Consider the following 27,128-nt stretch of genomic DNA (forward strand, 5'->3'; position numbering starts at 1 on the left):
GCTCGCCCTCGGGCACCCTCCCCGGGCCTGGCTCCAGGGCGGGGCCCCGGTAACCCTATCCCCGGTAACTGCAGATCATGAGAAACAAAATTCTCTAGTCTGATGAAACTTGATGGAAGATTGAACTCTTTGGCCTGAAGTCAAGCATCATGTCTGCAAGAAACCAGAGACCACACATCACCTGGCCCATACCATACCTTTGCCAACAGTGAAGCACGGTAGTGGAAACATCATGCTGTGGGGATTTTTTTCGGCAGCAAGAACTGGAAGGCTATCCAGGGTTAAGGGAAACTGCTGAATGCAGCAATGAGATATGCTTGGAGACAAGAGGCAAAGGTTCATCTTTTAACAGCGCAATAACCCTAAGCACACAGCCAGGATAAGAAAGGAGGGGCTTTGGGCCCACTCTGTGAATGTACTTGAGTGGGCCAGCCAGAGCCCAGACTTGAACCTGATTGAACAACTCTGGAGAGATCTTAAAATACCCGTGCATCAATGCTTCCCATCCAACCCGATGGAGCTCGAGAGGTTCCGCAAAGAAAAATAGGTGTTTCTAGCTTGTAACTTAATACTTAAAAAGACTTGAGGCTGTAATTGCTGCCAAAGATTTTTCAACAAAGTATTGAGCAAAGGCTGTGAACAAACTTTGTCATTTTGGGGTATTGTGTGTAGAATTTACAGGTGAAAATGTATTTTGCTAACAAGCTGTAACATGACATAATCTGAAACAAGTGAAGTGCTGTGAATACTTTCCAGATGCACCGTAGAGGGCAAAAACAGGTGAGTGAAGAAGAAATGCTCAGTGCATTGTGGGAAAATAAATAGGCAGAGGCCTCAAATTCTCAAGCATTAAAAAGATATTTAATATATTTTATTTAAATGCACTGTGCATTTTTTTTCTATCACATTTGCCACAAGGACAAAAATCAGTGCAGGCAGTGGATTTTATTCATGGGTTTCAAATCACTTCTTCGTAATAGTTAATTCAATTCACTCCTTCCGTGACCCATGCTGTGATAGAGCAGAAGGCCAATTTGACTGGCCCGCCTACTCCTGCACGAAGGACTGAAGATCATTCTTTCACATTTGTGTTATGAGATCCCGACACCAACAGCGCAGCCTTGAAACTGCAGAGATGCTACATGAAAGCATAGTTGGCAACTGTCTCTCAAGAGTTCATAACGACCAGCATAGTAGACTCAAGGTCTGCTGCAATGCACTTACATTATTGTTGTATTACATGGGCTCTTTGTATCCACACATTTCCTCTGGGACCGTTTTCTTGTGAGTGACCCCGAGCTGCAGTTTGGCTATTGTTGAGGACTGACTTAATTTCCCAAAGGAGAACAACATATTAGTCAGAGGATTGATCGCTTAATTTCACATTTTCCTCAGATGCCTGTTGGGTGTCTAAAGGTTTCTTAATTTTTATTAAGATTGTTCTTTGTAGTTAAGAAAAATAGAAAGAACATGAATGAAACAAATGAGAGACATGTTTCAAATGAAGGAAGGAAGTCCAAAATTAAAAGTAATGACAAACAGTTGTGTTTTTTATCTGAAATGAGGAGCCTATGCTATACTGTAATTCTGGTAAACGAAGTTGCACAAACACTGCACAGAACAGAAAGACATTCAACATTTGAAAAAAGAAGATGACAAGTTGAACTGAAAAAAGAAAGAGCTACATTTGGCATCAACACAATATTGCAACTAGTTAAAGAAATTGCATTATGGAATCATTTGCTCCATTGCGTCTTCTCTGTCTCCTTCCAGGCTATCTGCAGAGTCTGCTCTAATTATCTGTTCTGATGTACCTGACCCTGCCATGTCATGTTGGTGGAGGCAGCATGCAGTTAAATTAACCTTAGCCGTAAGAGTGAGAGAGGGATGTCTTTTCATGCTGGTGATCCATTAGCTCTGTGTCTGATATGATATTAATTATCCGTGGGGTTTGAATTGTAATTACGATTTGATTTGCGACTCAGCTTGGTCATTCTCTAGTTGAAATGCAACACAGGCTTTGTAACACACTGAGTCGCTGCACTGGCAACTATTTGCTCAAAAAATATCTCAGTGGGCTCCCATGACTTTCAATAATTCAGAAACCTTTACAGTTTATACTAATATCTGCTTTCATTTCTTGCATACAGAAAGTGGATTAATACTCAGAATATGTCAAATTGAGGACTTTTTTTGTGCATGTTACAATTCGTTTTTCCTCCAAGAATTTTCCATTGGTGATATATTTAGTCTTCATATTTTCTCTACTGTATAACACTTTTAGAGTCACTGTGTAAAAATTTCTTTGTATTTCTACAGATTTTGAAAAGGTTCTTCCACAAAATGCCTTTCTTCTATTTTTTCTTTTTTAAATTCCAACTTAAAAAGATGTTTAAGTTGGAAGAAGATTGCACGGCATGCAATGATTATTTATTTGTCATGCACTAAACTGGCCCAGATGACTTTATAGAGTTTAAACCTGCTGAAGTGCTGAAGTAGACACCTGTATGGCAAATTATGCAGCGAAACCTGCTAAAGAGAAGATGTGCGTCTCATGCGTGTATGTTTAGGACTAAAAACAGGTGTACAAATCACCTTTCTCTGATTTTCCCCCTGTTAGCACAGATGTAAAACGGCTCCATCTACAATTACATAGAAGGAGCTCTTTATATGCAATATTTTTGTTGAGTGACTTTTGTGAATATTTATTTGAACGCATTTGTTTTTGATGGTAGATTTTGGTTGTTGCTGCTTGAACAGCTGCACCTATTGCCCAAAGTGCTGCAGGTACTCTGCACTTTATTGCATTGCGTGACTTCATGAACACATAAACTGAAACAGCAAACTCTGTATGTTGTATGCCTCCTTATTTACACAGACAGGATGTGAGTTATATCAACATATCTTATTTGGGATGGTATGATAAGGTGAAATGTCAGAATCAATATGAATCAGCTTTATAAGTGATAATACCCCCACTTAGTGTGCCAATATGACTTTATCACATTGTCACAGTCTGTATTTTTAACTAATAGCATATTGATAACTTGAAACTATGAGTTACTGATGGGTATACATCGTCCCATCATCCCATCTCATGGGATGCAACAATATCTTATACTTTTTCCAACTATGCCACCAGGAGGGCTCCCTACATATCTTTCTTTTTCCTGCAACATGTATGATACAAAACTATTAAAAGAAAAAAACCCTCTTAGAAATAAGAAGAGTGTCAGGAAGAAAGAAAAGTAGACCTGAAACACACCCTCTCCACTCAAAAGCAGACTTCCATTAAGAGAAAAGTGCATCTCTGCCTCTTCAGATTCCATTTGAAAACCTCTTTCTGACCACCTCACTGTTTTATTTCCACCTCTCAATGCATGGACCTCTCGAGAAAGAACTTGTCATGTCTGCCTCTTACAGGCAAAAAAACAAACAAAAAGAAGAAGTCGTGCCACTCTAATTTTAAACAAATATATTTTCCTTAAAATGCAATAATCAAATAAATATCTTAAAAAACAATATATTTTATTTTTATTAGTGTTTTTTATTCCCACACTGGTACTTCTTACGAGGTTTCAGCACATAAAATAACAACATGGAAGGACCCAAACTTGTAAAATTCTCCTTTGAAACTAAAGACAGTAGCATAGGAGCCATCTGTACAATTTCCCTATCCTGTCTCTGCCATATGGCAATGCATTGCATCTGTACGTTGCCGACAGGCAGTCAACCAATAGATATTTATACGTGGTGTGCATTCAATACTGAATGTACGTAATTATCAGTCTTCATAATTTTAACTGAAGAACTGCAGTGTTACACAAGTCTGACGTGCTTGCATTGTGAGACTTGCTTCTCGGTAATCACAGCAGGACCATCTAGTGGCCAAATTGTGTATTGATATAAGAATCACACAGCTACTGCCAAGCAGTCGATCTGTTTGGTAATGCTCAAAAGAAGTCTCGTGGGAACAGCTTGAGGGCTGTGTATCACAAGAAATCAGCAATAGTCTCCAGGCAGTACAATGCTGCTTTTCATTTGAAGATGCAATGCAGGACCAGTCAGCTACTCCTTCTCATAGTTGCATCTGCTGTCACAAAAGATATTGTTCTTCTATATGCTCTTGTGGAACACATCTTCAACCCTTAGATTTTTTTTATTAAGGTCCCAAAGCTTTAACAAACACCAGTGCCACCAACTGTCCTCCCACTGTCTAGTTTTCCTATGACTAAAATGTTCATTTCATGACCTCAGCTATCTTTTAATATATATTTGACCACTGAGCTCATAGAGTTGGTGGGCTATTTTTTAAAAACTGTTTTATTTGTCTAGCTAAATTACACCTTCATGCAGGGATTTGCAGCCATTTTTACTTGTGACCTATTTAAAATAAGTCGCTTTGTGATTTTTCTGACAGGTTCGACATATCAGTGAGACATGAGCTCTTTTTTAATAGATTCATATGTTTCATAATAATCACCTTTCCTAACAAACTAGATAGAAAAGAAAGACAAACAGAATTTGTGTCACAGAGCCATTTATTGTCTTTCCTGTTCTCTTTGTGTTCTTGTGACTGTTGGAACAGTTATTTTCTATGTTGCTATGTTATTTTCTGTCGTCCAGTTTAGGTGAGTGGGTACAAATTGTAGCCTCAGTTTTCCTCTTAGCTTACTGGAGTGGTACCTCGTGTGGTCTTCTGCTGCTATGGCCCCTCTGCTGTTGTACCTGCAGAAGTACTCTTCTGCATACTTTGGTTGTATCAAGTGGCTGTTCAGTTTACTGATGCTTTCCTTTCAGCCTGAAGCAATTGGGTATTTTCCTTTGACCTCTGAAAACAGCACATTTTCACCCAGAGAACTGCTGCAAACAGGATGTATTCTTTAATTTGGATAGTTATATTTCAACCCTAGACGTGGTTGTGTGGAAAAATCCCAGTAGTTCAGCAGCTTCTTAGACCAGCCCAGCTGGCACCAACAACCATGCCACGTTTCAAGTCTGTTAAATTGCTTTTCTTCGACATTCTGATGCCTGGTTTGAACTTCAGAAGGTTGGCTTGACCATGTGTACATGCCTAAATATATTAAGTGTGATTGGCTGATTAGAGGACGGGGAACTCCAGGCCTCAAGGGCTGGTGTCCTGCAAGTTTTAGATGTCCTTGATCCAACACAGCTGGTTTGAATGGCTAAATTACCTCCTCGACTTGTCTTAAAGTTCTCCAGAGTAAGAGTCCTGGTAATGAGCTAATCATTTGATTCAGGTTTGTTGATAGGGTGATATCTGAAACCTGCAGAACACTGGCCGTTAAGGCCTGGAGTCTGCACCCATGATTTAAAGCAGTTCACTCATTTTAATTCCAGCTCTGTGACTGGACACTCCCAGCTAGGGTCATGCAGTTGGATGGCTGGCATTAGAAAGCACCACACTGTTTGATTCATAAAAACTCCACAGACAGTATCATTTAATGATTTATTGACATTTACTTTTTTCCACCATGGTTTCTCTTGATACCAGTAGTACTTACCATAAAGTTTCTTTTTCATTTAAATTACATTTATAATGTTTTACTCACATACACATTTATTGTTTAATTTTCTTATTGCAATAAACAAGAGTAGCCAGAATGAGTCAGGTATTGCTACAATTCGCCATACAAAGTCTTTGTCCCTCTAATAATGAAATTCAAAAATAAATTTATTGGCAAGACAAAATTACACCATAGCCTCTCCATCTCTCTCTCTCTGCTCTGAGAAAGACCGAGGGCAGAATAAGGCTAAGGCTAGTAGCCTAAACACAGCTAACATGAAATACCTGCCCAGAAAATAGGAATACCATTTATTTCCCACATGTGAATGATGAAAATGACTCTCTGGTGTTTACCACTTTATGAACATATCAAGGACAAGTGGTGCTACTTGACTGACCTACCAGGGACATCTTTGCAGTACTTTGATAAGGCTCGGTTATTGGTCAACTCTGTGACCTGAATCCAGAACGACTGATGAATCTCACTGTACCAAACACACGCAGGTTTTTGTCCCCATAGTTGTGTTAGGCCACTTTATAGATCCAGGCTGCCTCTGTCTCTGATTGGTGGGGAGTGGGGAGAGAGCAGGTCCCAACACACACTAGAATACTTATAGTACACACACCAACAGGAAGAAAAGCAAGGATGCTGGAATAGCATTTCACTCACAAAATGAACTTGAAGATTACGTTCAGCAACAAAAAGAGCACAATGGTGGAAGCTGACACAGAGCCAGCTTCTCTTTTTAAGTAATGGCATTGATAATGTTCCTCTAGGTTTTCACTTAGACATATTTCTCACACACAGAAAACAAAAAACAAAAACAACAACAAAATGCAATTCGTTAAGTCCAAATAAAACAAAAAACCCGTTGAACAGATCTAGCTTTAATCCCTTGATACCTGGTGTTGTACCCTGTTCCCCAAGCAGAGATTACCATAGTAAAAAGGCCCTTTAATATGAAGGGTCAGTCCCTATCTCCAGCTACACCTCTGTCTCTCCGTCCCCACCTCAATCCCCTCAAGAAGTTGCACTCCCCATGGAAGAACAGAAAAGTCAGTCAGCTGGCGTGCTCCCACTTTACACATGACTCCAGACAATATGTCACAACATGTCACAATGATAACAAGTCACTCTGATAAAAATTGCTCATTGCATTGCAATATTCAGACAAAGGTAAGACATTAGAGCTCATTGCTTCTCAATGAAAGGGCACAGTGTACATCTCGTTCAGAAAAGGGTGTTAGTTTCAAGCTGTCAGGCAAGATAAGTCTGCTGCTGCTTAGCTAGTGTTTGTGGCTCCCAGTCAGTCGATCTGCCTGTTTATATCATTCTGGCTGAGTCCCTTATATAATTCACTCTCTGATAATTTCACCCTTTTCCTTGTTTCCCTTGATGACGTTAATAACATTTCCTACCTACAAAAATATTTTTTTTATCATGTTTTCTATTTTGCTCTTTTTTTTAAATGTGTGATATAAATGTAAACCAACAGTCCAAACCAAACAAGAAAAACAAAGTGCTCACCAGTCTTTGTAAAAGAAAACAAATCATGGTGTGTTTCATGGCTTTCAGTTGTAAGACAGGAAGTATCAATAGATGCCTTGGGCTGGACGTCTCGGCTCCTGCTCCGGGCGGCTTCTCTGGGCTTCTGGCTTGGTTGTCGCTTCAGCTCAAGATCATTTGTCAAAGAATGTATTTGGCTTTCAACTTCCTCTATTTAATTTGTTGCCTTTCAGCATCGTGGTTGCCAGTGTTGATGTGTCTCCCACAATAGACTCATATGAACCTTTGGATAGTAGGGAGCTGAGGAGAAGGATAGTGCAGGAATTGGGAGAGGTCAACCCAGTGATGCAGAACGCTGTGTAGCATCCTGTTGTGAGGTGGCATGGAGAAGAAATTAGGACAAAGGGTGGTACACAAGTCATACTTGCCCACCTACACAGTCAGCCTGCGAATGAAGACCAGGGAGATGTGAGGATGATGATTGGCTTTGAAATAATCCAAGCTGAACCATAACACCTATCCTCTCTTTCTCTCTCCCAAGTACTTTATTTCAAACTGCTGTTCGTAAAACTGCAGAATTCTTTCCATAAAATGCAATCAAAGCTAAAGATGGTGATCGAGTATTTAAACCCGGCAGTACAATATGTATTAATGTGTGATTTCTGCTGCTTCTTTCATCTCCTCTCCCCTTTGGTGAGCCTATTCTCTGACTGTTATGGAGGTTGGCAGATGTGCCTTGTAGCAATTTTTGTTGGTACAATCTATTTTAAAACATATTTGTCCAGGCCTGTGTATGTCTGCAAGTTGCCTGTGGTGAATCCATCCAGTGACCCGTGCCAGCCTTCCTCTCACCTCACCCTCTCAGGAAATGACAGCAAAGAACAACCCCCCACAGTCACTTTTCTGCTCCACTCATCCCCCCAACCATCAGACATGTTCGGATGTGGCTACCACCTGCCTGTCAGCCAAAGTCATGTTGTATCTAGCGGAGACCTAATGTCACAAATTGGAGAGCTGCTGACCTCCGGCACGGAGCAGGACATGTACAGTGCCGTTGAAGCCTGTACAGCTACATGTGGCGCACACAGCAAAGACTGATGGAAGCAGCTACCCTACTGACATAACATTATTGTCTTTGTTTTTGAGGTGCATAGGATGAGAAGAACACATTTAGCCATGGTGACAGGTGGAAAAAACAACCTGTCCCGGAATAATTATGTAACACTACATGTGGTTGAACGTTTCTAGAAAGGTCTGCATGTGTTTCTTCTGTAGCTATTGAGGTGGCCACAAGAGGGCCACAGTGCAAGGGAGGGACCAGGAGGTGAGAAATGTACAAGGGAGTTTGATGCATAATGACTATCAATCTCTGATAATTCCATCTGCAGATCACTCAAAAAGTCTTTTGAAATGGAGGGAGAGTGAATGGAGAGTTTCAGGTAAAGGGAAAAATAGAGACTTGTACTCCTTTCCACTGTTCCCTTGCTATTCTCTCAGTCAGATATTTATATTATCAGATTTTTTCCCCCCCCTTATCAATTGCTGTTAGTTGATCATGTTTGTAGCTTCACAGTGTGCTTTTGGAGTGGATGTTCCTGACTGGCTGAAGTCAGATGGTTATGTGTCAGTAAGGAGAGAAGAGGATTGGCCCGTGGGTGGTGCGGATGGGCCCCGGGGCAGGTCTCAGGATTGCGTGGCTGAGAGGCGGGCCTTGCAAAATGTGATGAGGTGGATGGTGTGCGGGAGCAGCCGCGCGGAGAGCCAGTGGGTTTGAGGACGCTGCGGCGGCCATTGCTGCCGCAACCGCCAAAGGGTTGGGCAACAGCCCGGCACCCAAAGCTTTGGTGAGATCCTTGGAGAAGGTCAAAGAAGACTAAAAACAGAATCAATAACAGTACAAGACAAGAGAGAAAGGGGGGGTAACATTGATTAGTTTCAGAAGGTCAACACATGCAAGTGAAACAACTGTATACCATGCACTTTTGTAATTCAGAAAGTTCAGTTAGGTTGAGGTAGGAGGATGAAGACAGAACACCTGATGGGCTTTTGTGGAGATCAAACCAACTCCAAAGCTTCACAACCTTAATGTCCTTAAGTATCACTGGCTATCTGATCTCTGGAGTTCAGGTGTGCTTTGTCATAGGAGCTAAAAATCAGCAGTAAAATGTTACCGTTAGATCAGCTCCCCTGTGCTTCTTGTGTCGGCTGAGGAGAGGGTTAGGCTTGCCCGCCATACCATCCCGGTGCCTTCGACTTGATATGTGCTAAAAATAAAGATCACAGCAAACTGCATTACTTTTCCTATTGCCTTACACCATGGACACTGACTGGAGAAAACATAATGAAAAAATACAGCTATGTAATTACACAATTGTTTAACTTGAATAAACATGAATAAAACAACATAATTTAAAACTTAGAATATTGACCACTGAATTGATCTTGTGCTTAACAAGAAAAATCAAATCTAAATGCCTGTCTAATCTTTAGATTTTAGGTACAGAAATATATCCACTGCTACCTTACCTGTTTTAGTTGCAGTTCAGAGTTGACCCGCACATTGCAGATCTCACAGTGGAAGGTTCGTTCCTGAGTGTTGGGGTCCACCGGCCCTCCTCCCTGCTCTCCACTGGGCTTGGGGCCCAGGCGAGGATATGCCTTTATAGGGCCCAGCCCGCTCCGTGCCTCCAGGATAGTTTTGTGTTTCGTACCTGCACAGAAAGAAAGCATTTAAAAGCTAATATAATAAAATGAAATAATAAGGTGCCAGCGAAACATTAATTGTAACATATGAGTCATACTGCTTCCACCTGTCTGAAGTAAAATGAGACTGGACAGAATTTCTCTGTAGTTAACATTGCAGAACAAAGACAGTGAAAAGTGTCACATCATGGCAGAAAAAAAGAAACAACCAAACTACAATCCACTGGCTTGAATAACCACATAGCACAGCACAACAGAAAGAATGAATTCTGCCTGAAGTTGTAGAGCAAAGCTTTCACCACAGGAGGGCAGCAGTCACCCATCTGTGCAGTTAGTGATCTGGAAGGTCAACTCAAAGCCTTTCTAATAATAACCTAATAATATAAGTGATTCATGATGTTTGACTCAGTGGAGTGCATAGGATAAGGCCAAATAGTGTGTACTGTACAATATTACATCCATTATCCATGATCCACATTTGGCATTATCAATGAAAACGTGAATCACTGAGCCTTTAATTGAACATTAAAAAATACTGACAATAAATGTCAGTGTTTGGAAATTTAGGAGCACATTTTTATGAGATGCAGGCTTGGTCTGCTCTTTAAATGGCTCTTCAATCAGGCATTTGTTATGCTGTAAGAGCATGGCACCCTGCTTTGTACCGTTTGAAGAGATCAGTATTATTCCAAACATTAACACTGCTGAGCAAAGAAACAGGGCAGGTTACATAGCAGATTGTAGCAACCAGACATATATTACTGAAGCTCCTAGAGCCGTTTCTCGGAAATGAAGCTGTTTGACATAAAAACAGATTAGCCCCTTAAGATGTTTGCTCGACAGAGCCCATTTGGCATGACGTTATCTACTCAGTCATGAGTCAAAAAATGAAAATAAAAAAATAAATAAAAAGCTAATTTCCTATTAACAATATGTTCTTCATTTGGACAAGTCCGCGACTAGGTGCAGCTGCAAAAAGGACATCATAGAGAAATATGTTTTTGCATACTGCACATTATTGTGTGTGCTAAAATAGTCTCTCATTAAATAATCACACATTTTGTACTTGGATGAAACCTCCCACTCCATTTTACTGCAATGCTCCACTACACTGAAAAACAGCATTCCACTGTCTTTGGCTCTGACTTTGAAATACTAATTTGCCCCACTCCCTAAATTCCCTTTGAACAGTGTTAAGGTTATAGAAGTTGGACAAGTCATCTGGGTGGGGTGGAAGTGGGGAGCATGGAGGCTGTGGGCTTCAGTGTGGAGAAAGGTTTGCTTGTGGCCAAAAATGTGCTCTTGGGTGCCTGTTTTTGCTTTTGTTCTATTTTGGTCTGGCAATGGCTGGCCCAGTGGAATTTTTTTTTGACTTTGCAAAGTTGACTCAGGGTGTAAACCAAACAAAAGGGGACAACATTGTTGCATGAATGTTACATGAAGTAACATGACTTACAAATCTTTATTCCTGTTTTCATGGTTTTGGGCAGGTCATGGTGTGCCACGCACACTGTTCATGTCTGGGTGTCTGTGTGACATATGCTTCCATTTTTGAACCCTGCTAATACACACAGTTCTGATTTTTAGAATGAGTGAACTTGATTGTTTCCAGATGGCTTTCCTCATGCAGTTTTAGCTATTTCAACTTTTAGTCATTCAGGGTTTGAACTCTGGAGCCCACTGGGTGCCAGCAGGCTTTGACCCAGGATCATGTTTAAGCTGTCTATGATCTTTTTTAATACTATAAACACAGTAAATGTGCAAATGTTTTCTTGGAGACAGATACAACACAAAAATACTGATGTGTTTTTGGGAAATTGATAAACTAGTAATCAGAGGGTCAAAAAATATGAATTTCCAAAATATACAAAAGGTAATATATACATATTAGTGAATGCAATGGCAATATTATAAGTGCAGCATTTATCACCTGCTTTCATATCTGACTCAGCTAGCTCAGGCTGAGCGTACTCTAAGCAGAGAGGAGTCAGTCCTTTATAAGGTTTATTTGGGGCCTCTGTCTGTGGTGAAGTTTAAGTGTACTTCATGCATGTGCATGTGCATATACTATACTCCCAAAAGACAGATAGAAAGCCCAGCACATACATATTGTCCTGTGAGACATGCAGCAGCTATCCAAGTATGCAGTGCAGAAAGGATTATAGGATGCAGCCAGTTCCTCGAGGTATATGTAACCATGAAAGTGTTGTCGTGTGAAAGCCGTCTGACAGAATATTTAAACCCATATTATGGTGAGCTCACCCACACAATAACCAACATTTCCTTTTATTTCCCCATTCATGCTGTGGTTTTAACCCCTTAAACATCACATTTCTTCTGGATGCTCCCCACTGCTAAAATCGAATCTTTCAGCGGGGAAGGTATATTTACACTAATTGTGCCAAGAGTAAAATAAGAACGTAGGCTTGACAATGGCTGGGATTCCAGTATTAAAGACTGGACTGACACAGGTGAGGTACAGATGACCCTTGAAAACAAGAAATCCTTGGTTACAGCGACCAAGCATGTCAATATTAAAGTGATTCATCTGCTAATTAGTATACTTTTAATGCTCTCTACTAAATTAACAAAAGCAAAGAAACTTACCAGTGCCATTTTTAAATACACTAAATATGTTAAGGTTTGATAAAACCGAGTGTAAATTTATAACATAAAGTCTTCAAAAATTACATTTTTTTTCACATAACACCTTCTGTTTTAGTACCTATGAGATGCTACAACAACTCAGTAATGTGCTATTAATCATCATTCGCATTATTGTTGAATTTGCATTAGGGCTACTGCGATAATTCCAGGAACTCAGTAGATACTTTGGGAGTTGTTTAAAAGACAACTCTTACACACTGTAAAATATACAAAACTATAGCTGCCAATTCAAGTGCACAACAGCCTCAGTGAAATTCAAACTGGGCTTTCAATAAACTGAGCAATTCTTTCAGTTGATTATCTGGAAATGCAAAAAAAAGAAAAATAAAAACAAATTGTTTAGACTTGCTACTTTTTGTGATTTTTAATTTCTTCCTTAGGAATTCAAAACAACATCTCTGCAAGTGTTTGCATGTGTATTTCTTGGCTAAAGTCCAGGCAGGATGTGATACATTTTGTTTCCATCAAAAACACTGTGGCTTGTGCAAACAGAGAGGAATCCAAGCCAAACTTCATCAGAACAAGAAAGGCGCCACAGTTAATTCCAGATGACTGTATTTCCCGCTAAATTCAGGAAAGCTCAACTATTTCAGCATATCATTGCTCAGAGATTACTGACCTTTGTTGTGCGCCTCCAGTTGTGACAAGGAATTCACAGCCACCTTGCACAGTGCGCAGTACAACAGCTTCTTGGCCTTGTCCTCCTCGGTCTCTGGGTTGGATGGGCTGTTTGAAGCCGAAATGCCAACGGCTCCTGAAACCGGGGTTCCTGATCCAACCTGCTCTGAGTTGGTGAGGCTGCTCCCGCAGCCTGGGGAAGAAGAGGTCGGGGGGACCAGTGGAGGAGTAGGGGTGGGAATGAGAGGGCACACTGATGGCACAGGGGAATCCATGGGTGGGGTAGGTGGGGTTTGAAGAGGTGGAAGGGGCCCCGGTGCCAGTAAGGGTCCATTTATCCGTGACATAGGCCGTGTTTCATCTAAAATAAAAACCCAAAAGAAAACAAAACAGACAAACAAAGGAAATTCTAATTAAAGTCACATCCATCCATCCATTGTCTTCTGCTAATCCTTACCATAGCTGGAGCCTACCCCAGCTTGAAAGTGACATATTAAATGTAAAACTAAATAACTAAATAAAGATGATTACGAAGAACAAAGAGTTCACAAGTCAAACAGCAATAAAAAAAACATGGAAACTCTGTGTAACCACATCCCTACCACTCCCAATTAAATATGGAAGCCAAAGTCTGCTCCATAGATCAGAACAACCAACATAAAGCGCATAAAGCACATTTAGAAGTGCTTTTTATTTCCTATACTGCAACCCATAATTGGTCAAAAGAGTTCCTTTTAATTTGAGTTACACATAAAGTAGATCAGAGGAGGAAACCATATGACCCAAATATAAGAACGGATGGGCAAGCGTTTAATGTTTCCAAGCTTTTTGAAGTTTTCAAGTCAATTTGTCAGTGCTGTGGGCTCATCTTATTGAAATGTTTCCAAGGAAGCAGATAATTGAACCTGAGCATGTTTTGGCTTTTCCCCTCTGTCCCACCCCCGTTATTTTTGGCTGGGATAGAAGTAATAATGGCATTTGCTCTGTCAACGAGCAATACATGCAATCCAAAGAAAATATCTTTAAGTGAGCGCTCCTCTCACTTTTTCTTTTCCATGCCCTCTGATTTTCTTTCTATAGCTTCCTCACTGCATATGTTCATGGTTACATTTTCTGTATTTATCGCACAACATGTTTATATACAGTATACGTTTCGGACTAGCCACCCACATACCTTTGAGCTTTCAGCATTCACTGAGCACTCAGTGTTAGCTGAAGAAAGACATCTAAATTTGGATGGAGTATTCAGAGCTACCCTCATTAGCAGGGACTATAAGGTCTTTCTCCAAACTCCACTCCACAGGATACAGCGTCAAAACCAGGTCTCTATGGATTAGGGTACTAAAGGGATGATATATGATATTTTCTGGGAAGAAAACAAAAATTCACTCTAATTGCTTAACTTCTTTTTATAGATTCTATCATACGTTCACAGAGCATGCGATTTTTTCACATGACAGAGACCATGATATGTTTATCTATTGTTCCACTTTTAGTCTTATGACTTTATATTGTTTGGTATATTCTGGCCTGGCTACCACATTGCATCATCTCTCATGAAGATGCCATTGTAAGTGCTTTCCATTCCACTACTTTCCAAGATTAGAATTCCCTCTCTTTCCAGATTGGAAGTTTCCAGCTGCAGAGCTGCTGGCTGCACAGAGCATTTCTCAAACAGATGTTCCGTTAAAAAGAAGAAAAAAAGGACTATCTCTAGCTCTATGTGGCATTGAGGATCCCATAAAGCAGTCCTGGATCAAAGTGCTGTTTGAGGTTTATGACTCATAATATGCCCACTTTTTCACAGCACTGACTGAACATGTTAAGCTGAGTAAAGAGCTTGTACCTGTAAGTGCAAAAAGGCAGCATAACAGAAAAACCAAAGTAGTTATCCGCACTGTTATGAGCTTTATGCACACTTAGGCACGTGTCTGTGCAAAGAAATGTTAAGAAACAAACCCCAAATCCACATCTATAACATTTGGTTTTGGTTAAAATCAAATGGGAATGGTGTTGGCTGGCCAAATAGTAATGAGGGACTTCATGATCCATGATGGCCTGGAGTTCTGCCACACCAAACCAACATCCAGTCACTATTGCACCTTATACAGCACTACGGTAAATGTGTCATGCACTTTTCCCCCTTTAGGCTTCCAGGCCAAAACAATTCACAATCCACTGAAAATCATATTTCATTATATTAAATATTTTTATGTCATTTTTACTGACTAAAATTTAAATCATGAAACATCCTCTCAGGGTAGCAATACAAAGCGCTATTTTTTCTTACCCCAAGATTCCCACTGTCAGTTACTCCATTGTTTAAGAGTACAGGATACTCTCTAATGAGACTTGGCTCTCTATTGGCTAACTGACCATTCTCTCTGCTAGCTGACCTCAAATTACAACAGAAGACAGTATTATTCATGGGGAGAGGTCAACAGAAGGATAACTCAATCCAGATGCTTTATACTATGGCCTGCTATGCCTGTATTGCCTTGGTCCACTTCAGGAAATTAAAGCTGGTATGGTATGCTGTCCATGTGGAAAAGTTTTGTTGTTTAAGCTGCAGGATTTAATACAGCGTTTTCTTCAATCCATATCCTTAATCCCTATTCCTGAAGTGTGAACATTTATTTTGTCTGATATAATATTATTTGATACAGCGTGATGTTTACACACCATATAAAGCACATAAACTGCATGTATGTGGCTGTGGCTTGGGAGGTAGTGCAGGTCACCTACTAATCGGAAGGTTGGTGGTTGGTGGTCTGTGGTTCGAGCCCTGGCACAGTCTCCAGACTGTATCTTTGGGCATGAAACTAACCCATATGAATATGTGTTAATGATAGATAGCACTTGCATAGGAAAAGCAGAGGAAAAAGTGCTTGTTTAAATGGGTGTGAATGGGTAAATGAGCCAAGCTGTAAAAAAGTGTTTGACTTAGAGTAGAAAAGCGTTATATAAAAACCAGTCTATTTACTGAAACAAGAGAGTTATTGTTGGTATGATTCTGTTGTGTGTAGGTGGAAAATTACACAGGGATACTTTTGCTTTGTTTACTTTAAATGCCAAAAGAAACTAATGTAATATAATCCCCACCCTCCCCCCTCATGGATCCAATATCCCCCCACCCCCATAAAAAGATGCTTGCAGTATTTAGAGTTATAAGTCATCATCTTACTTGTCAGGCAAAACTGCCAGGAGGTTTACGGCAGGGCTAGTGTACTGACTTTAAGTGTGAGCGGTTTGTCTCTTTGTGTGTGTGTTACATGTGTGCCATAGGCAGGATGACTCTGAGTGTCACCACTGCCCCATTATGCCCATTCTCAATGATTAACGAGCTACGAAACTCAATGCTGGCCTTACAAGAGTTGAGCCACATTCATAATGCATTTGGGTGCCTTTTCCCTGTCTGGCCTGCATCCGAACCCTGAGTCATACACACACGGACACACACACACACACACATAAACACACCCACACAGTCATCCCATATCAGGTACTGTTATTTCAGGCAGTTTCATCAAATAATTCACAAAGGAGGTAAAAAGCTTGTGAATTCCCAGATTTCCTCAATTAGACTCAAATGCTAACAATAAACAGACAGAGAATGAAGCAAACATTAGCTCAGTGTAACTCAATACTACAGTCACCTCATAGCCATGCAATTTGAACCCTCACATGAAAGTCATCTGTTTAATTGACCTTGGGTGTGTGCGCCTGTGAATGTTTGCGTGGACCAAAGAGTGCTATAATATCAGGGTGGTTTTAACAGAGCCCCTCATTAGGATGGGAGTGTCAGACGGCAGAGGGAGAAAGAGGAAAGGAAGGAAGGAGGGAAGACCAGAGTTTCTCTCCAGTACAACAGCTGGCTCTCCATCACTTGCAGGCTCAGCCAAACCTCAGCTCACCAGTCCAAATTTCTCAGAGCCAAGTGCCTCCTTTTTTGGGGACAACGCTAACCACATATCCTTTGACTGGTGTAAAACTCACGACCTGCTCTGAAAATCTGTAAAGTTCAAGAAGCACTCTTTAAACAATATTGGATAACCTATCACTGTTTCGGCCCTCAGCAAGTTTGTATATGTACTCTGTTTTTGATATGTTAATCACAAATGATGGTGAATTCTTTTTCACAAACGATATATCTGATAGTAGCTCAGACTATCTGAATGTCTAAAATGACATTGATATTGTATGAAATCTGAGAGCAACAAAGAAGCTGTTGATAAGAAATGTTGCTCAGCATCAAAGACACATACTGCTCTATGTTATGAGGTGAATTCCACCAAAACTCCACAGCCCAAAAAATTGTCTGTTCCCCAGACAGTAGTTTCCCAGTTTTGAAATGGACATCTGGCTCTCCTCTGAGAGACACCCCCGCCCAACCACTGAGATCACACTCAGGGCATGCATACACGAACATATATACACACAAACAAGCATGCAAAAAAATCAGGAAGAGGCAAGGTTCCAAGGTCACAAGAAAGACCCTTGGTTGGAAAAAGGCATTTTTCACATGTTGCTACTTTCAGAGCTCGATCATTGCAGGCTTGTTTGGCTTCTCATGATCTAGAAGTTCACTGCAGGAAGCTTCACTAATGAGGACTTATCTTAGCTGACCTTAGATCCCCCATGAGGGAAGACAGCACAAAGGACTGGCCTTGGTACTTGCCTGAGACTAACTATAAGAAAACCTTAAGTGTTATGTTCATGGACAGAAAGAGACACTGAAATGTGAAAACCTTTGCTTCTTCGCTCTGGCATGCTGCATTGAGGCTTTTTCTGGACCTGAGTTTCAACTTTTAATTTATCGTGTTTGCTCTGTGCCCTCCCATCAATAAGGTGGAAATGTCTGGTAAACAGTAGGCTACAGAAACCTTTGTAAATGTCACCAAAACACGACTGGTCTGTTCATTGGCTGGCGTTTGATCCGAGACCAGAGTGGTGGCACTAAGGGAATGGAAATGTTTGGTGCACAGAGAAGAATGGCAGACGCGCACAGAACCCAGCCTCTAAATTATACTGTGAAATGCAAAGATGAACCAGAGGGATAAAGGAAAGACTAAGACAACGGGAACAAAGTTAAAGATCCTTTGCTAAAGAAAGATCTTGCACTGCTTTGATCACGCCTTGCATCATATTAACTAATAAATTAATCTGCTTACAGTTAATTACTTTTCATTAAAGTCAGATCAGCTGCTGTTTCTGTCCTTTTAAAGGCTGGATGAGATTTTCGTTTATTCATTTGTCTTAATCAGTCTTAGGACTCTTTACTGACAAGTGGATGGTCAGGCAACGTAGTCTATGTTGAATGTGGTATACATGGTGTGGTACCTCCCACTAGCTTACTACTGTACAAAGACACACCACACACCACAGAGAGGTTGATGCAGAGAAACTGCTATGTTGCCATACCATGTTCTCCTGCTCATAGACTAAATGGATTGACACAAACCAGATTTAGATTGAACAACTAAATAAAGTCTTGCTGTTTATCTTGACTAATACAGAAGATTAACTCTGGCACAGTAATGATGATTCGATCAGCCTTTCATGTCATGTTTGATTTCAGCGTAAGAGGTCTACTTCTACTACACCCTACTGTGACTGAAAAGGATTTTTTTAAATGACCAAAAGTTTTGAAGCATAGTTGGGAAAAGCCAAAATAGTCTGGATGTCAGTGGAAAAAAGAAAATTCATACAAACTTTGTGGCATATTGTAATTGTTTTGAATGGGAAATAGACTCCTGAATATCCTCTTGTCTAAAAAAACTAATCCATTATGAAAGACTCTGGCCAATCAAATTCAGACCTGATCAGGTGAGGAAAAGCAGAGCTTGAATCCCACATGAAGCCAAAAGTCTGTCTTTTATCAGACTGGACATACTTTTATTAGGTGGGGTATTGGGAAAGAGAGTGGAGAGCTGCAGGAGGAGGGCAGTCTATTTTCAAATTTTGTTGGGGTTGTTTTCCTTTTGTATAATTCTGCCTACTTGAGCTTGAAGGCTCAATTAGGTTTAATAATATATGTTTTTGTGACTAGGCATTAAAGGCAATTTGAACTTATTGCTTCAGCTATTTCCAACTCCTAAAGGTCAAAGCAACTTTCCCGATATTCTGAATTTCAACATTTTCATCTGAACTCTCATTACAATTATACTTAAAAGACTCCCCCAATACTGGCAACTAAAAACTGTGTTTAGCTATTAATCTTCCAAATTAAATGTTTATTTTTTGGATTTTAGGTGGGACAGTCATTATCAGTCTCAGCAGTCTGTGGAACCGCACTGTCTACTATAAGATGTGCTGCGGCTAAATCCGACGACAAATAGAGACGAGATGCTCATAAAAACAGCAATACGCTGCGGAGCCACTGTGATTAGACGCTTTTGTTATTCTTGCATATTTTTCCATTCATTTTCTGACAAAGACCATAAGCTGCCGAACATCCTGCGTGGACTGAAATGATTATTTCAACAAGGTTCTTCCCGAGCCTTTTCCCAGTTTTTGCTTGTGGCAGTAGTTTTCTGTTCTCTCACCTGCTTTGCTGGGCTCACTGTCTGGGGCTGTGCCAGGAGCTCCAGGCGGAGATGGGGAGGAGGTGGGGGGCAGGGTGTGAGGTTTGTCTCCTTCTTGAGGACGACTCTTAGAGGTCTCGATGCCTTTGACTCTCCTGGCATGGCGGTTCCCTTTGTAGTGGGCTTCTGCCTGGCTCTAAAGAAGAGCATGGAAAGGAAAACAAGTTATTTCATTAGTGAACACCGATGCCAAGATGCCCAGGTATATAACAGGGTGGAATTAGACTCGGTGTGGCACCTGGCATGCATGCATGCCATTATGACAGCACGATATTTAATATACTCTGGGGACTAAAGTCATGATGAGCAGCAGGCAGTGAACAGAGAGATAGATTACATGCAAGATATTAAGAGAGATGCAATGATGAAGTGACTGCCTGCCCTCCTTGTCCCGTTATTTGAATTAAGAACAAATTATGAAGGTGTGTGTTGAAACATTAACAGTATAGGTTATGTGGAGGATTGGCTGAAGTTGCCATGCCTGCTAACCTAAGGATCAGGAAACTGCCATATAAGCCCGGAGGGCGCATTAGTCCATTTCTAAGCCTTCCCTTTCTTCCCTTTCTTATGCACAGTCTTGGAGAATATACATCATCTACTTACTACACGGCATCAATGTTGTTGTCTTTAATATCTGGCAGGAAATATAAAATAAGGATCTGCACGCTCAGCCGGCATTCCAGCAAAGACAAAAAATGCTGCAGAGATTTATTATGGAAGTCACTGTGTCCAATCTCCTGATGACATGCTCTCTACTGCCTAATGTGTTTGCTCACTGAGTAAACAAGCGAGTTATTTGTGAAGAGAATATGGGACATTATGGGAGTCTGTTTCTAGCCTCTGTGTTACTGCACAGATGTTTGGAAGTCGGGTAAAATGCGGCGTATGTGATGCGGGGTTGCTATACATAGCTGTCTGGCTTCACAGTATGGTGACTATAAAACAGAAACACACGTTATTTCACTGGCTCACTGACTCCCTCTCACACACACACACTCACACAAATATAGGATTATGGTCCCTTTTTTCATCACCCCTCTCTCACAGTATGTGTCCAACTATGAAAAAATAAGTAGCTACTTGCTGATACAGACATATTCAGTCAGTACTGCACTTGTAAGTCAAGTGAACTGATGTGCCATGGCACGTGCTGTGTCGGCCACATGATTGCATCAAGGGACCAATGATGAAGATATTTATTAAGTAGCAGGATTACAGTTGGTTACCAGGGATGAGTCATTGACAGCTGCCTCAGGAATTTGACTGACACTTAGGACATCGTACTGACCAGAGGCTCAAGTGTGGCGATAGACTGGCTCGGCAAAACAGGCAGGGGGTGATGAGTAATGTTACCGAACCCTGTTGTCTATATTTGCTTTGTGTGTGTCTGTGTGAGTGTGTGAGTGTGTGCCTGTGCCTGGCAGCATCTATCAAACGAGCTGGCATGGCAAACACTGAGCACTGGCTGAAGCAAGTAAGAAGATCACATGTTTCTTTTAAACCAGGATGACACATCAGGCTGTAACTGTACCCTGTCAAAGGGGTCTTAAGGACCTGCACTTGCAAAGCCTACAGATCAAGGTGGAGAGAGCTGCATGCAGGCAGAAAGGGGTGGAGGTGTAGACTGCTGAAAGAGAAGTAATCTCTCATGATGAAGAGGGGAATGTGGGAAAATTAAAAGGTATATGGCAGTGCGTGGCAAAGTGGGCACAGAGGTTTTCTTGACTTCTCCCAGCAAGTCAAAGGGATCAACTACCAAGCAGCTGAGTGTCACTGTGAGGTCCTGGGCGGAGAGGAGGGAGGGAGAATGAAGGGAAAAGGAAGCACAGGGAACTGAAAGTCAGAGAAGGTAAACGCAAAAAAAGCTGCTCTCAGAATGGAAAGGATATAAAGAGACACAAATCTCAGAGAGAATAAAAACTGCACCACGCCAGTTTGTGATGCATGTGTTTCATTATGCAGAGAGTTTGAAGTGAACAACTGCTTTCCTACATGATGATCACTCTGAGGGGGGAGTTGTGTTATTAAAGCAGAGCTACTGCAGAGCTGCATTTCTAAAGGAAGAAATAGGAAGAGAGGGAGAAAAAGAAAAGAGAGACAAAAAGCAAGCAAGAAGCGAAGTGAATATGGTTGGAGGAGAAAAGATAAACGTGACGTGAGCAGGGAGGAAGCGGATGAAAATAAGAGATGCATATCAGCATACTGCAGCAGTTGTGACGCTGGTCAATGCAGCTCCACAGAGCCTGTGATGTCACTAATGCAGCGTGGCATCAAGGTTATTCTGCATAAACCACCATTAAGTTCTTTACACGGACACACACAATGCAGAGACAATGGGGCACAAACTGCCTCCCCCCTTATCCTTTCCTCCTGCCCCTCCCCTTCAAGTCTCCTCTCTACCACTTTCCCAAGATGCACTGGGGCTGTCAGAGCCAGACACTAATCCATGCCCTTGACGAATGCATCTTATAATAAGTAGTGGCAGGCAATTTTGGGCATTTCCACACAGTAAATAATGCAGCATGAGAGAGGGAGACAGCCAGCAAGAAGGGGAAAAGGTTCTTTGGAGAGAGAGAGACAGGCAAAAGAAGAGAGAGAGACAGTAGAGAATGATCATATGGGATGAAAGAAATTATGGCAAAATGATGTGGGAAATGAAGAGAACGTGGGTGGGAGACAGGAGGTAAAGCAAGACAAATACAGTAGCCATGACATTCCATAAAAAGCCCACTCGCTTTCTTCTTTGACCCAAAATGTTTTCAGCTCACATGTGGCAGATAAAGGAAAAGAATGTCTACATCAAGGACAGTGCCCAAGCTTGAAAATGAAGCTGAGAATGCAACATCAGATTCTCCTGAAGTATTTCTCACTGCATTATCTTCATCCATCATATATTCATTTGAATTTGATTTCACTAGCTCAGAGGCCCACGTCCTCATTTTAGGTTTGACAGCGTTTTAGTAGGTAAGTGAATGCTTTGACATGAATCGAGCTGCGGTTTGGTGAAAGGCCTCGAAGGGGACGGCAATGGCTCCCGGGCCCGGCAGATCCCCATGCACTAAATAGAAATGAAGAAGTCAAAGAATTGAGAACAAGGAGGGAGGAAGGGTGGGGCACGTAAACGAGAATGAACAGCTTGCAGAACTGGAGGAACCTATATAGATGACAACCAGAAGGAGAATACATAATCTCCAAATAAAAACAAAAATACTGGCATCTGCCTGTATTCCTGTCATTCTCCCAGTAGATACATAAATGGTATCAATTTAAAAGTTCTAAATAGCCACATTCTGGACTTATCCCATTTACAAGACTTTAAGGAAACTTTGACCTTGGGGACGAGATCGCTGTGATTCAAACTCGCCTGAGATTTTAGTAGATACACCTATGCTTTCAATTTAAAGCTCCTACATTGCCTCATTCTCAAGTGATCGCATTCACAAACTTGTCCACGCTGCCCACTCGCCCACCCACCCCATCAGCCTTGTACGCCTGAGACGCAAAAAGTGTGGATGGGGAGTCACACCTAGGGCAAGACTGCAAGTCTGACATTGATGATGTACTGCAGTATGTTTTTACCTGTCCAGGTAATGGGAGTTAAAGCTGATCTGGAAAAACACTAACTTATTAACAAGACTTTTACTCGATTAAAGGGACAGTATATAGCCGAATTAAATTTACATGATATATCCCCCTGCTATCTACTCTCCTTGCAGTAATACTGCCAGAGGGCTTAATTGCTTATTGCTTATTGTATATTTGATGAGGTGTGGACATAGGCATCCCCAAGGTCCACTTGGACTAGACTTTTTGCCAGATCTCATTGTGGGCTGTAAGCTTTAGCTGAGATTTTTATGTCATTTTTAAACAATAGCTCTACAAACTCTGTCAGTTTTTACTTTATGTTGTGGCTTTTGAATCGGGTCGTAACACATATTTTACTTGGCTTGTAGTGTTGTTTATCCATTTCTGTTATTTTGGGGTGAGCGGCTGAGTTTTGGCAATGTTAGTTGCTTTGCATATTTTTGACAGTAACAACATCTTTTTCTAGTAGCCATCAAAAAAACTTTGTTGTGTTTTTCCAAACTACAGCCACCACACAGGCCCTGCATCCACCTACCCAGAATGAGAAACATACTGATGCTGGATTTGAAAAGAAAAGTATTTCTTTGATTCTCTGACCACCAAATGCTCATCTGTTTTATTAGATTCAAGAGAAAGCTGACATCTCTACAGCCTGATATCTCCCAAACTTTGCAACGCACACCACTGCACTAAACACTGATATAGTACTAAGGGAAACAGAGTCACCTTTCTCTGAGCAGAGAAGATCATGGCCAGATGAATGACAAAGAGAAGAAATGAATCTCTGCAGGGTGCTGGTGTAAAGATCATTCACACATGAACATGGCTTCCAAGCAGAAATGCTCCCTGCATACTTCTAAATAATTGCGCTTGCTTTGGTTAAATTTTAACCTTCATATGATTTCAGGGGACAGCAGGTTAGGTTCTTCACAGCAAGTACCTTCTTGTTCTTTAGGCAATATTTTAAATATAAAATCTAATATTCAAAGTCTTCAGATTCTTTATTGATTGTAACTTCATACAAAAGAACACGTCTTAATTAAAAGTCAGTATTGGCTCTCAATCCTTGGGTCTTAAAGTATTCCATTATATAAACATCTCGAGTTAACTGTTTCCTGTTTCTTGTGAAGATATACAGGACAGATCCCGGCTAAGAGAAGCTTCATGATTACAGCCTTGCAGCTCCCTGACCACACGGAAACCATGATTGTAGATCTGATGTGTATATATAGCCCTGACCCACTCCTTAATGTTGTGTATTGTGGATGGTTGAACGCCCTGGCCCTGAAGTCTGCAACACTGAATAGGGAGTATTGCAGCCAAATTATACACTACACATATGACATTTGGTACTGGTTTTGTCATGAGTCTATCCTATTTGTTGACACAAAAAAGGAAAAAACAGAAAAAATATTTGGCATCACAACTCATAAAATACTTCCATATGATTTTTTGCTTTCATTAATTTGTCATCAGTTGTGTCTGCGAATTGCCCGAGGGTATAACGTGCAAATAAATTCCAATTAGGAGTTCCCAATTAATTAAGCTTTTTAAAGTTTAATATTTTCTATAGAGAGAAATGGAAATTTACAACTTTAAGATCAAACTTATCAGTACTGATGAACAACAGACAATCCAGAGTTTTATTCCTCGTTCACACATTCGTCAGGACCGCTTAAGCCTCTGTGCTGCAGTGCACTACTTTAGTCTACGCTGCCTTAAAACAAATTAAATTCCAGTCAGGTCGCAACGGCCAACACATAACCCAAACAAATGCACCACATCCGCTTTGTTAGTTCCAGCTTCCAGGGGGAGCAAACCAGGACAAACAGTCCTCCGAAACAAATAAAAGGTTGATTCTTACTTAGAGAAAAATAAAATATTTTCAGTGCCATAAAGAAAATGAAAACAAGATGAGAGGCAGTGATGTTGTGTGTGTGTGTCGTCATTTATTTATTTACCTCTGAGTTGAAGCGGATCTGGCAGACGTTACAGGAGATGACTGGTCGCTTGGTCTTGATCAGAGGAACTCCAAATGTGTGGTTGATCACAGCCTTTTGCACCGGGTCCATCTGCCAGAGTGAAAGACAGAGAGCAGCTATAATTCACACTGGTGCCACAGCTCAATGGGCCAAGCTGTCATAACGTGCAATAGACTAAACCAAAATGACCACATGCAGAATGCACAAGGTTCACAGTTAAAGAGCGGTTACAGAGTCTGTTTGATGATATCTGATATCACTTCAGCAAACAGTGGTCAGCAGTGTTGACAGTTTGTTGCTACAACCGAGACACCTGTTGCATCCCCACGATTAGGAATCTGATGGTTCTGGATCCTCACTACATTGTAGTATAATACTGTCCCTGTGCTAATTGCTTCAGCTGGGACATCCATCATCTCTGTAGTGTTAAGCACCTTGTATAAATTTAACTAACTTGCTTAGCAGCCCTCAGTAGTTAAGCTGCCCGTATAAATTCTGTCCCAGACACAAAAGACCCGGCCCGTACTGGACTGTTTGTGTTTGAAGCCGAATTTATCAAGCAATCACTGTTGGTTGACCTTAGCATTACTCTGGATTCAGTGGCTGGCTTATATTCCAGCCTCAGACAACTGTCTACAGCTAAAGTAAGCAACAATCATAAACAAAGACTGATGTAGCAGTGCGCGGGTATGCAAGAAGAATGAAGCAAAAAAATCCGTGGCCTGAAGAGCAAAAGGATACAAAACTTTGTATTTTGAATTCAAAAGACAGCGAGGAAACGTTCAAGTGTGTCCACCAAGAGTAATGAAAGCATAATGCAGTGCCAGGCAGATGCAAAATAACTCACTTTTGATTCATTACTGTATTTTGGACTATTTACTAAGCTTTTCTTTAAGCCTTGTTACACTGAGAGGCACAGTCTCATCCAATATAGAAGCAGCTCAACATCCCGAGGAGTGAAGGACAGGATAGAAGGGGCTTAAACAAATATTGTTGTTACTTAGACTCAAATAAGTTTTTTTGTTTTTTTTGCACAGTGCTCGTTGCTTGGCAACTCCCAACAAAAAGAAGCAAAAATAAAGAAAAATAAAAGATCAAGGGGAGGAGCCTCAAGACATTTCAGCCACCCAGCTGTGGCCGGAAGGCACAGAAACATACCATCTGGAGGAGAGAATGAGTGAGCGAATGAGAAAAAGAAGAGCAGAGAGTTGGAGGGAAAGAGAAAGAGGCCCAAGCTGGACATCCTCACATCAAGCATGCTTATCTCTTTTCCACGTTCCAACACTGTCTCTGTCTCTCTCCCAAGAAACTGTATAAAGAAAGCTCTGCTGCTCTGGCTGTGAGGACAGATTAATGGGGAGGGCTGGGGTGGGGGTGGAAGATATATTGAACAATTACAAATGTTTACTGCGTGAACATCTAAACAACAAGAACTAAGCTTTAGCCAGCACAAACTTCCACACCAGGACTGCATTTAGCTTCCTATTAATTTTTAAAAAGTGACACTGTGTTTTATCAACTCTTTCCAAAGTGTAGAAAAATTTCTTTCTCTCAGTGTCCATAATGTGACCCAGACTAGATAGAGTTTAGCAAGAATTTGAACCTGCCTGGTGGCGTAACCGCATGAATCATGGGCTTCTCCGCAGTCATTCCACCAGTCTGGGTGTGGGTCAGTTATGACCCATCCAGTTAATTCAGCTGTTGAAAACACAGTCCAGCTGCCAGCAAATGTCTTTGGAATGTTGCTCGCATGGCCTCTTCTCCAAACGCTCTCCAAAACATGTTCTCATGAAATAGGAGGAGAGCACTATGATGTAACTGCAGAGGGATTTTCCAAAACTCGCTCGTATAATTTTGTGAACATCCATAACTGTAACTGTACATTCTCATAAAAAAATAGAAAGCAAACATATTAAAAAGTTTACATTTATCTGGGAAAATAATGGAAACTTCAT

The 27,128-nt window shown here is 41.0% G+C and overlaps 1 protein-coding gene across 4 annotated transcripts in view; it reads right to left on the reverse strand.

The window, feature by feature from the left end:
* Positions 1 to 5,456: 5,456 nt before the first annotated feature.
* Positions 5,457 to 27,128, reverse strand: part of znf385a (zinc finger protein 385A) — a 59,296-nt gene continuing 37,624 nt past the window's right edge. For all 4 annotated transcript variants that reach the window (XM_005914768.3, XM_042227770.1, XM_005914769.3 and 1 more), the window contains 6 exons: positions 25,153 to 25,263; positions 19,568 to 19,742; positions 13,024 to 13,383; positions 9,561 to 9,745; positions 9,206 to 9,298; positions 5,457 to 8,907 (listed from right to left, as the gene is read on the reverse strand). In XM_005914768.3, coding sequence (XP_005914830.1) covers positions 8,659 to 8,907; positions 9,206 to 9,298; positions 9,561 to 9,745; positions 13,024 to 13,383; positions 19,568 to 19,742; positions 25,153 to 25,263 — 1,173 coding nt within the window. In that variant the 3' untranslated portion in view covers positions 5,457 to 8,658. The remainder of the gene's footprint in view (positions 8,908 to 9,205; positions 9,299 to 9,560; positions 9,746 to 13,023; positions 13,384 to 19,567; positions 19,743 to 25,152; positions 25,264 to 27,128) is intronic.

This window comes from Haplochromis burtoni, unplaced genomic scaffold (assembly GCF_018398535.1).
Source record: "Haplochromis burtoni strain Fernald_Lab_line unplaced genomic scaffold, NCSU_Asbu1 Contig_9, whole genome shotgun sequence".
Classification (NCBI taxonomy): domain Eukaryota; kingdom Metazoa; phylum Chordata; class Actinopteri; order Cichliformes; family Cichlidae; genus Haplochromis; species Haplochromis burtoni.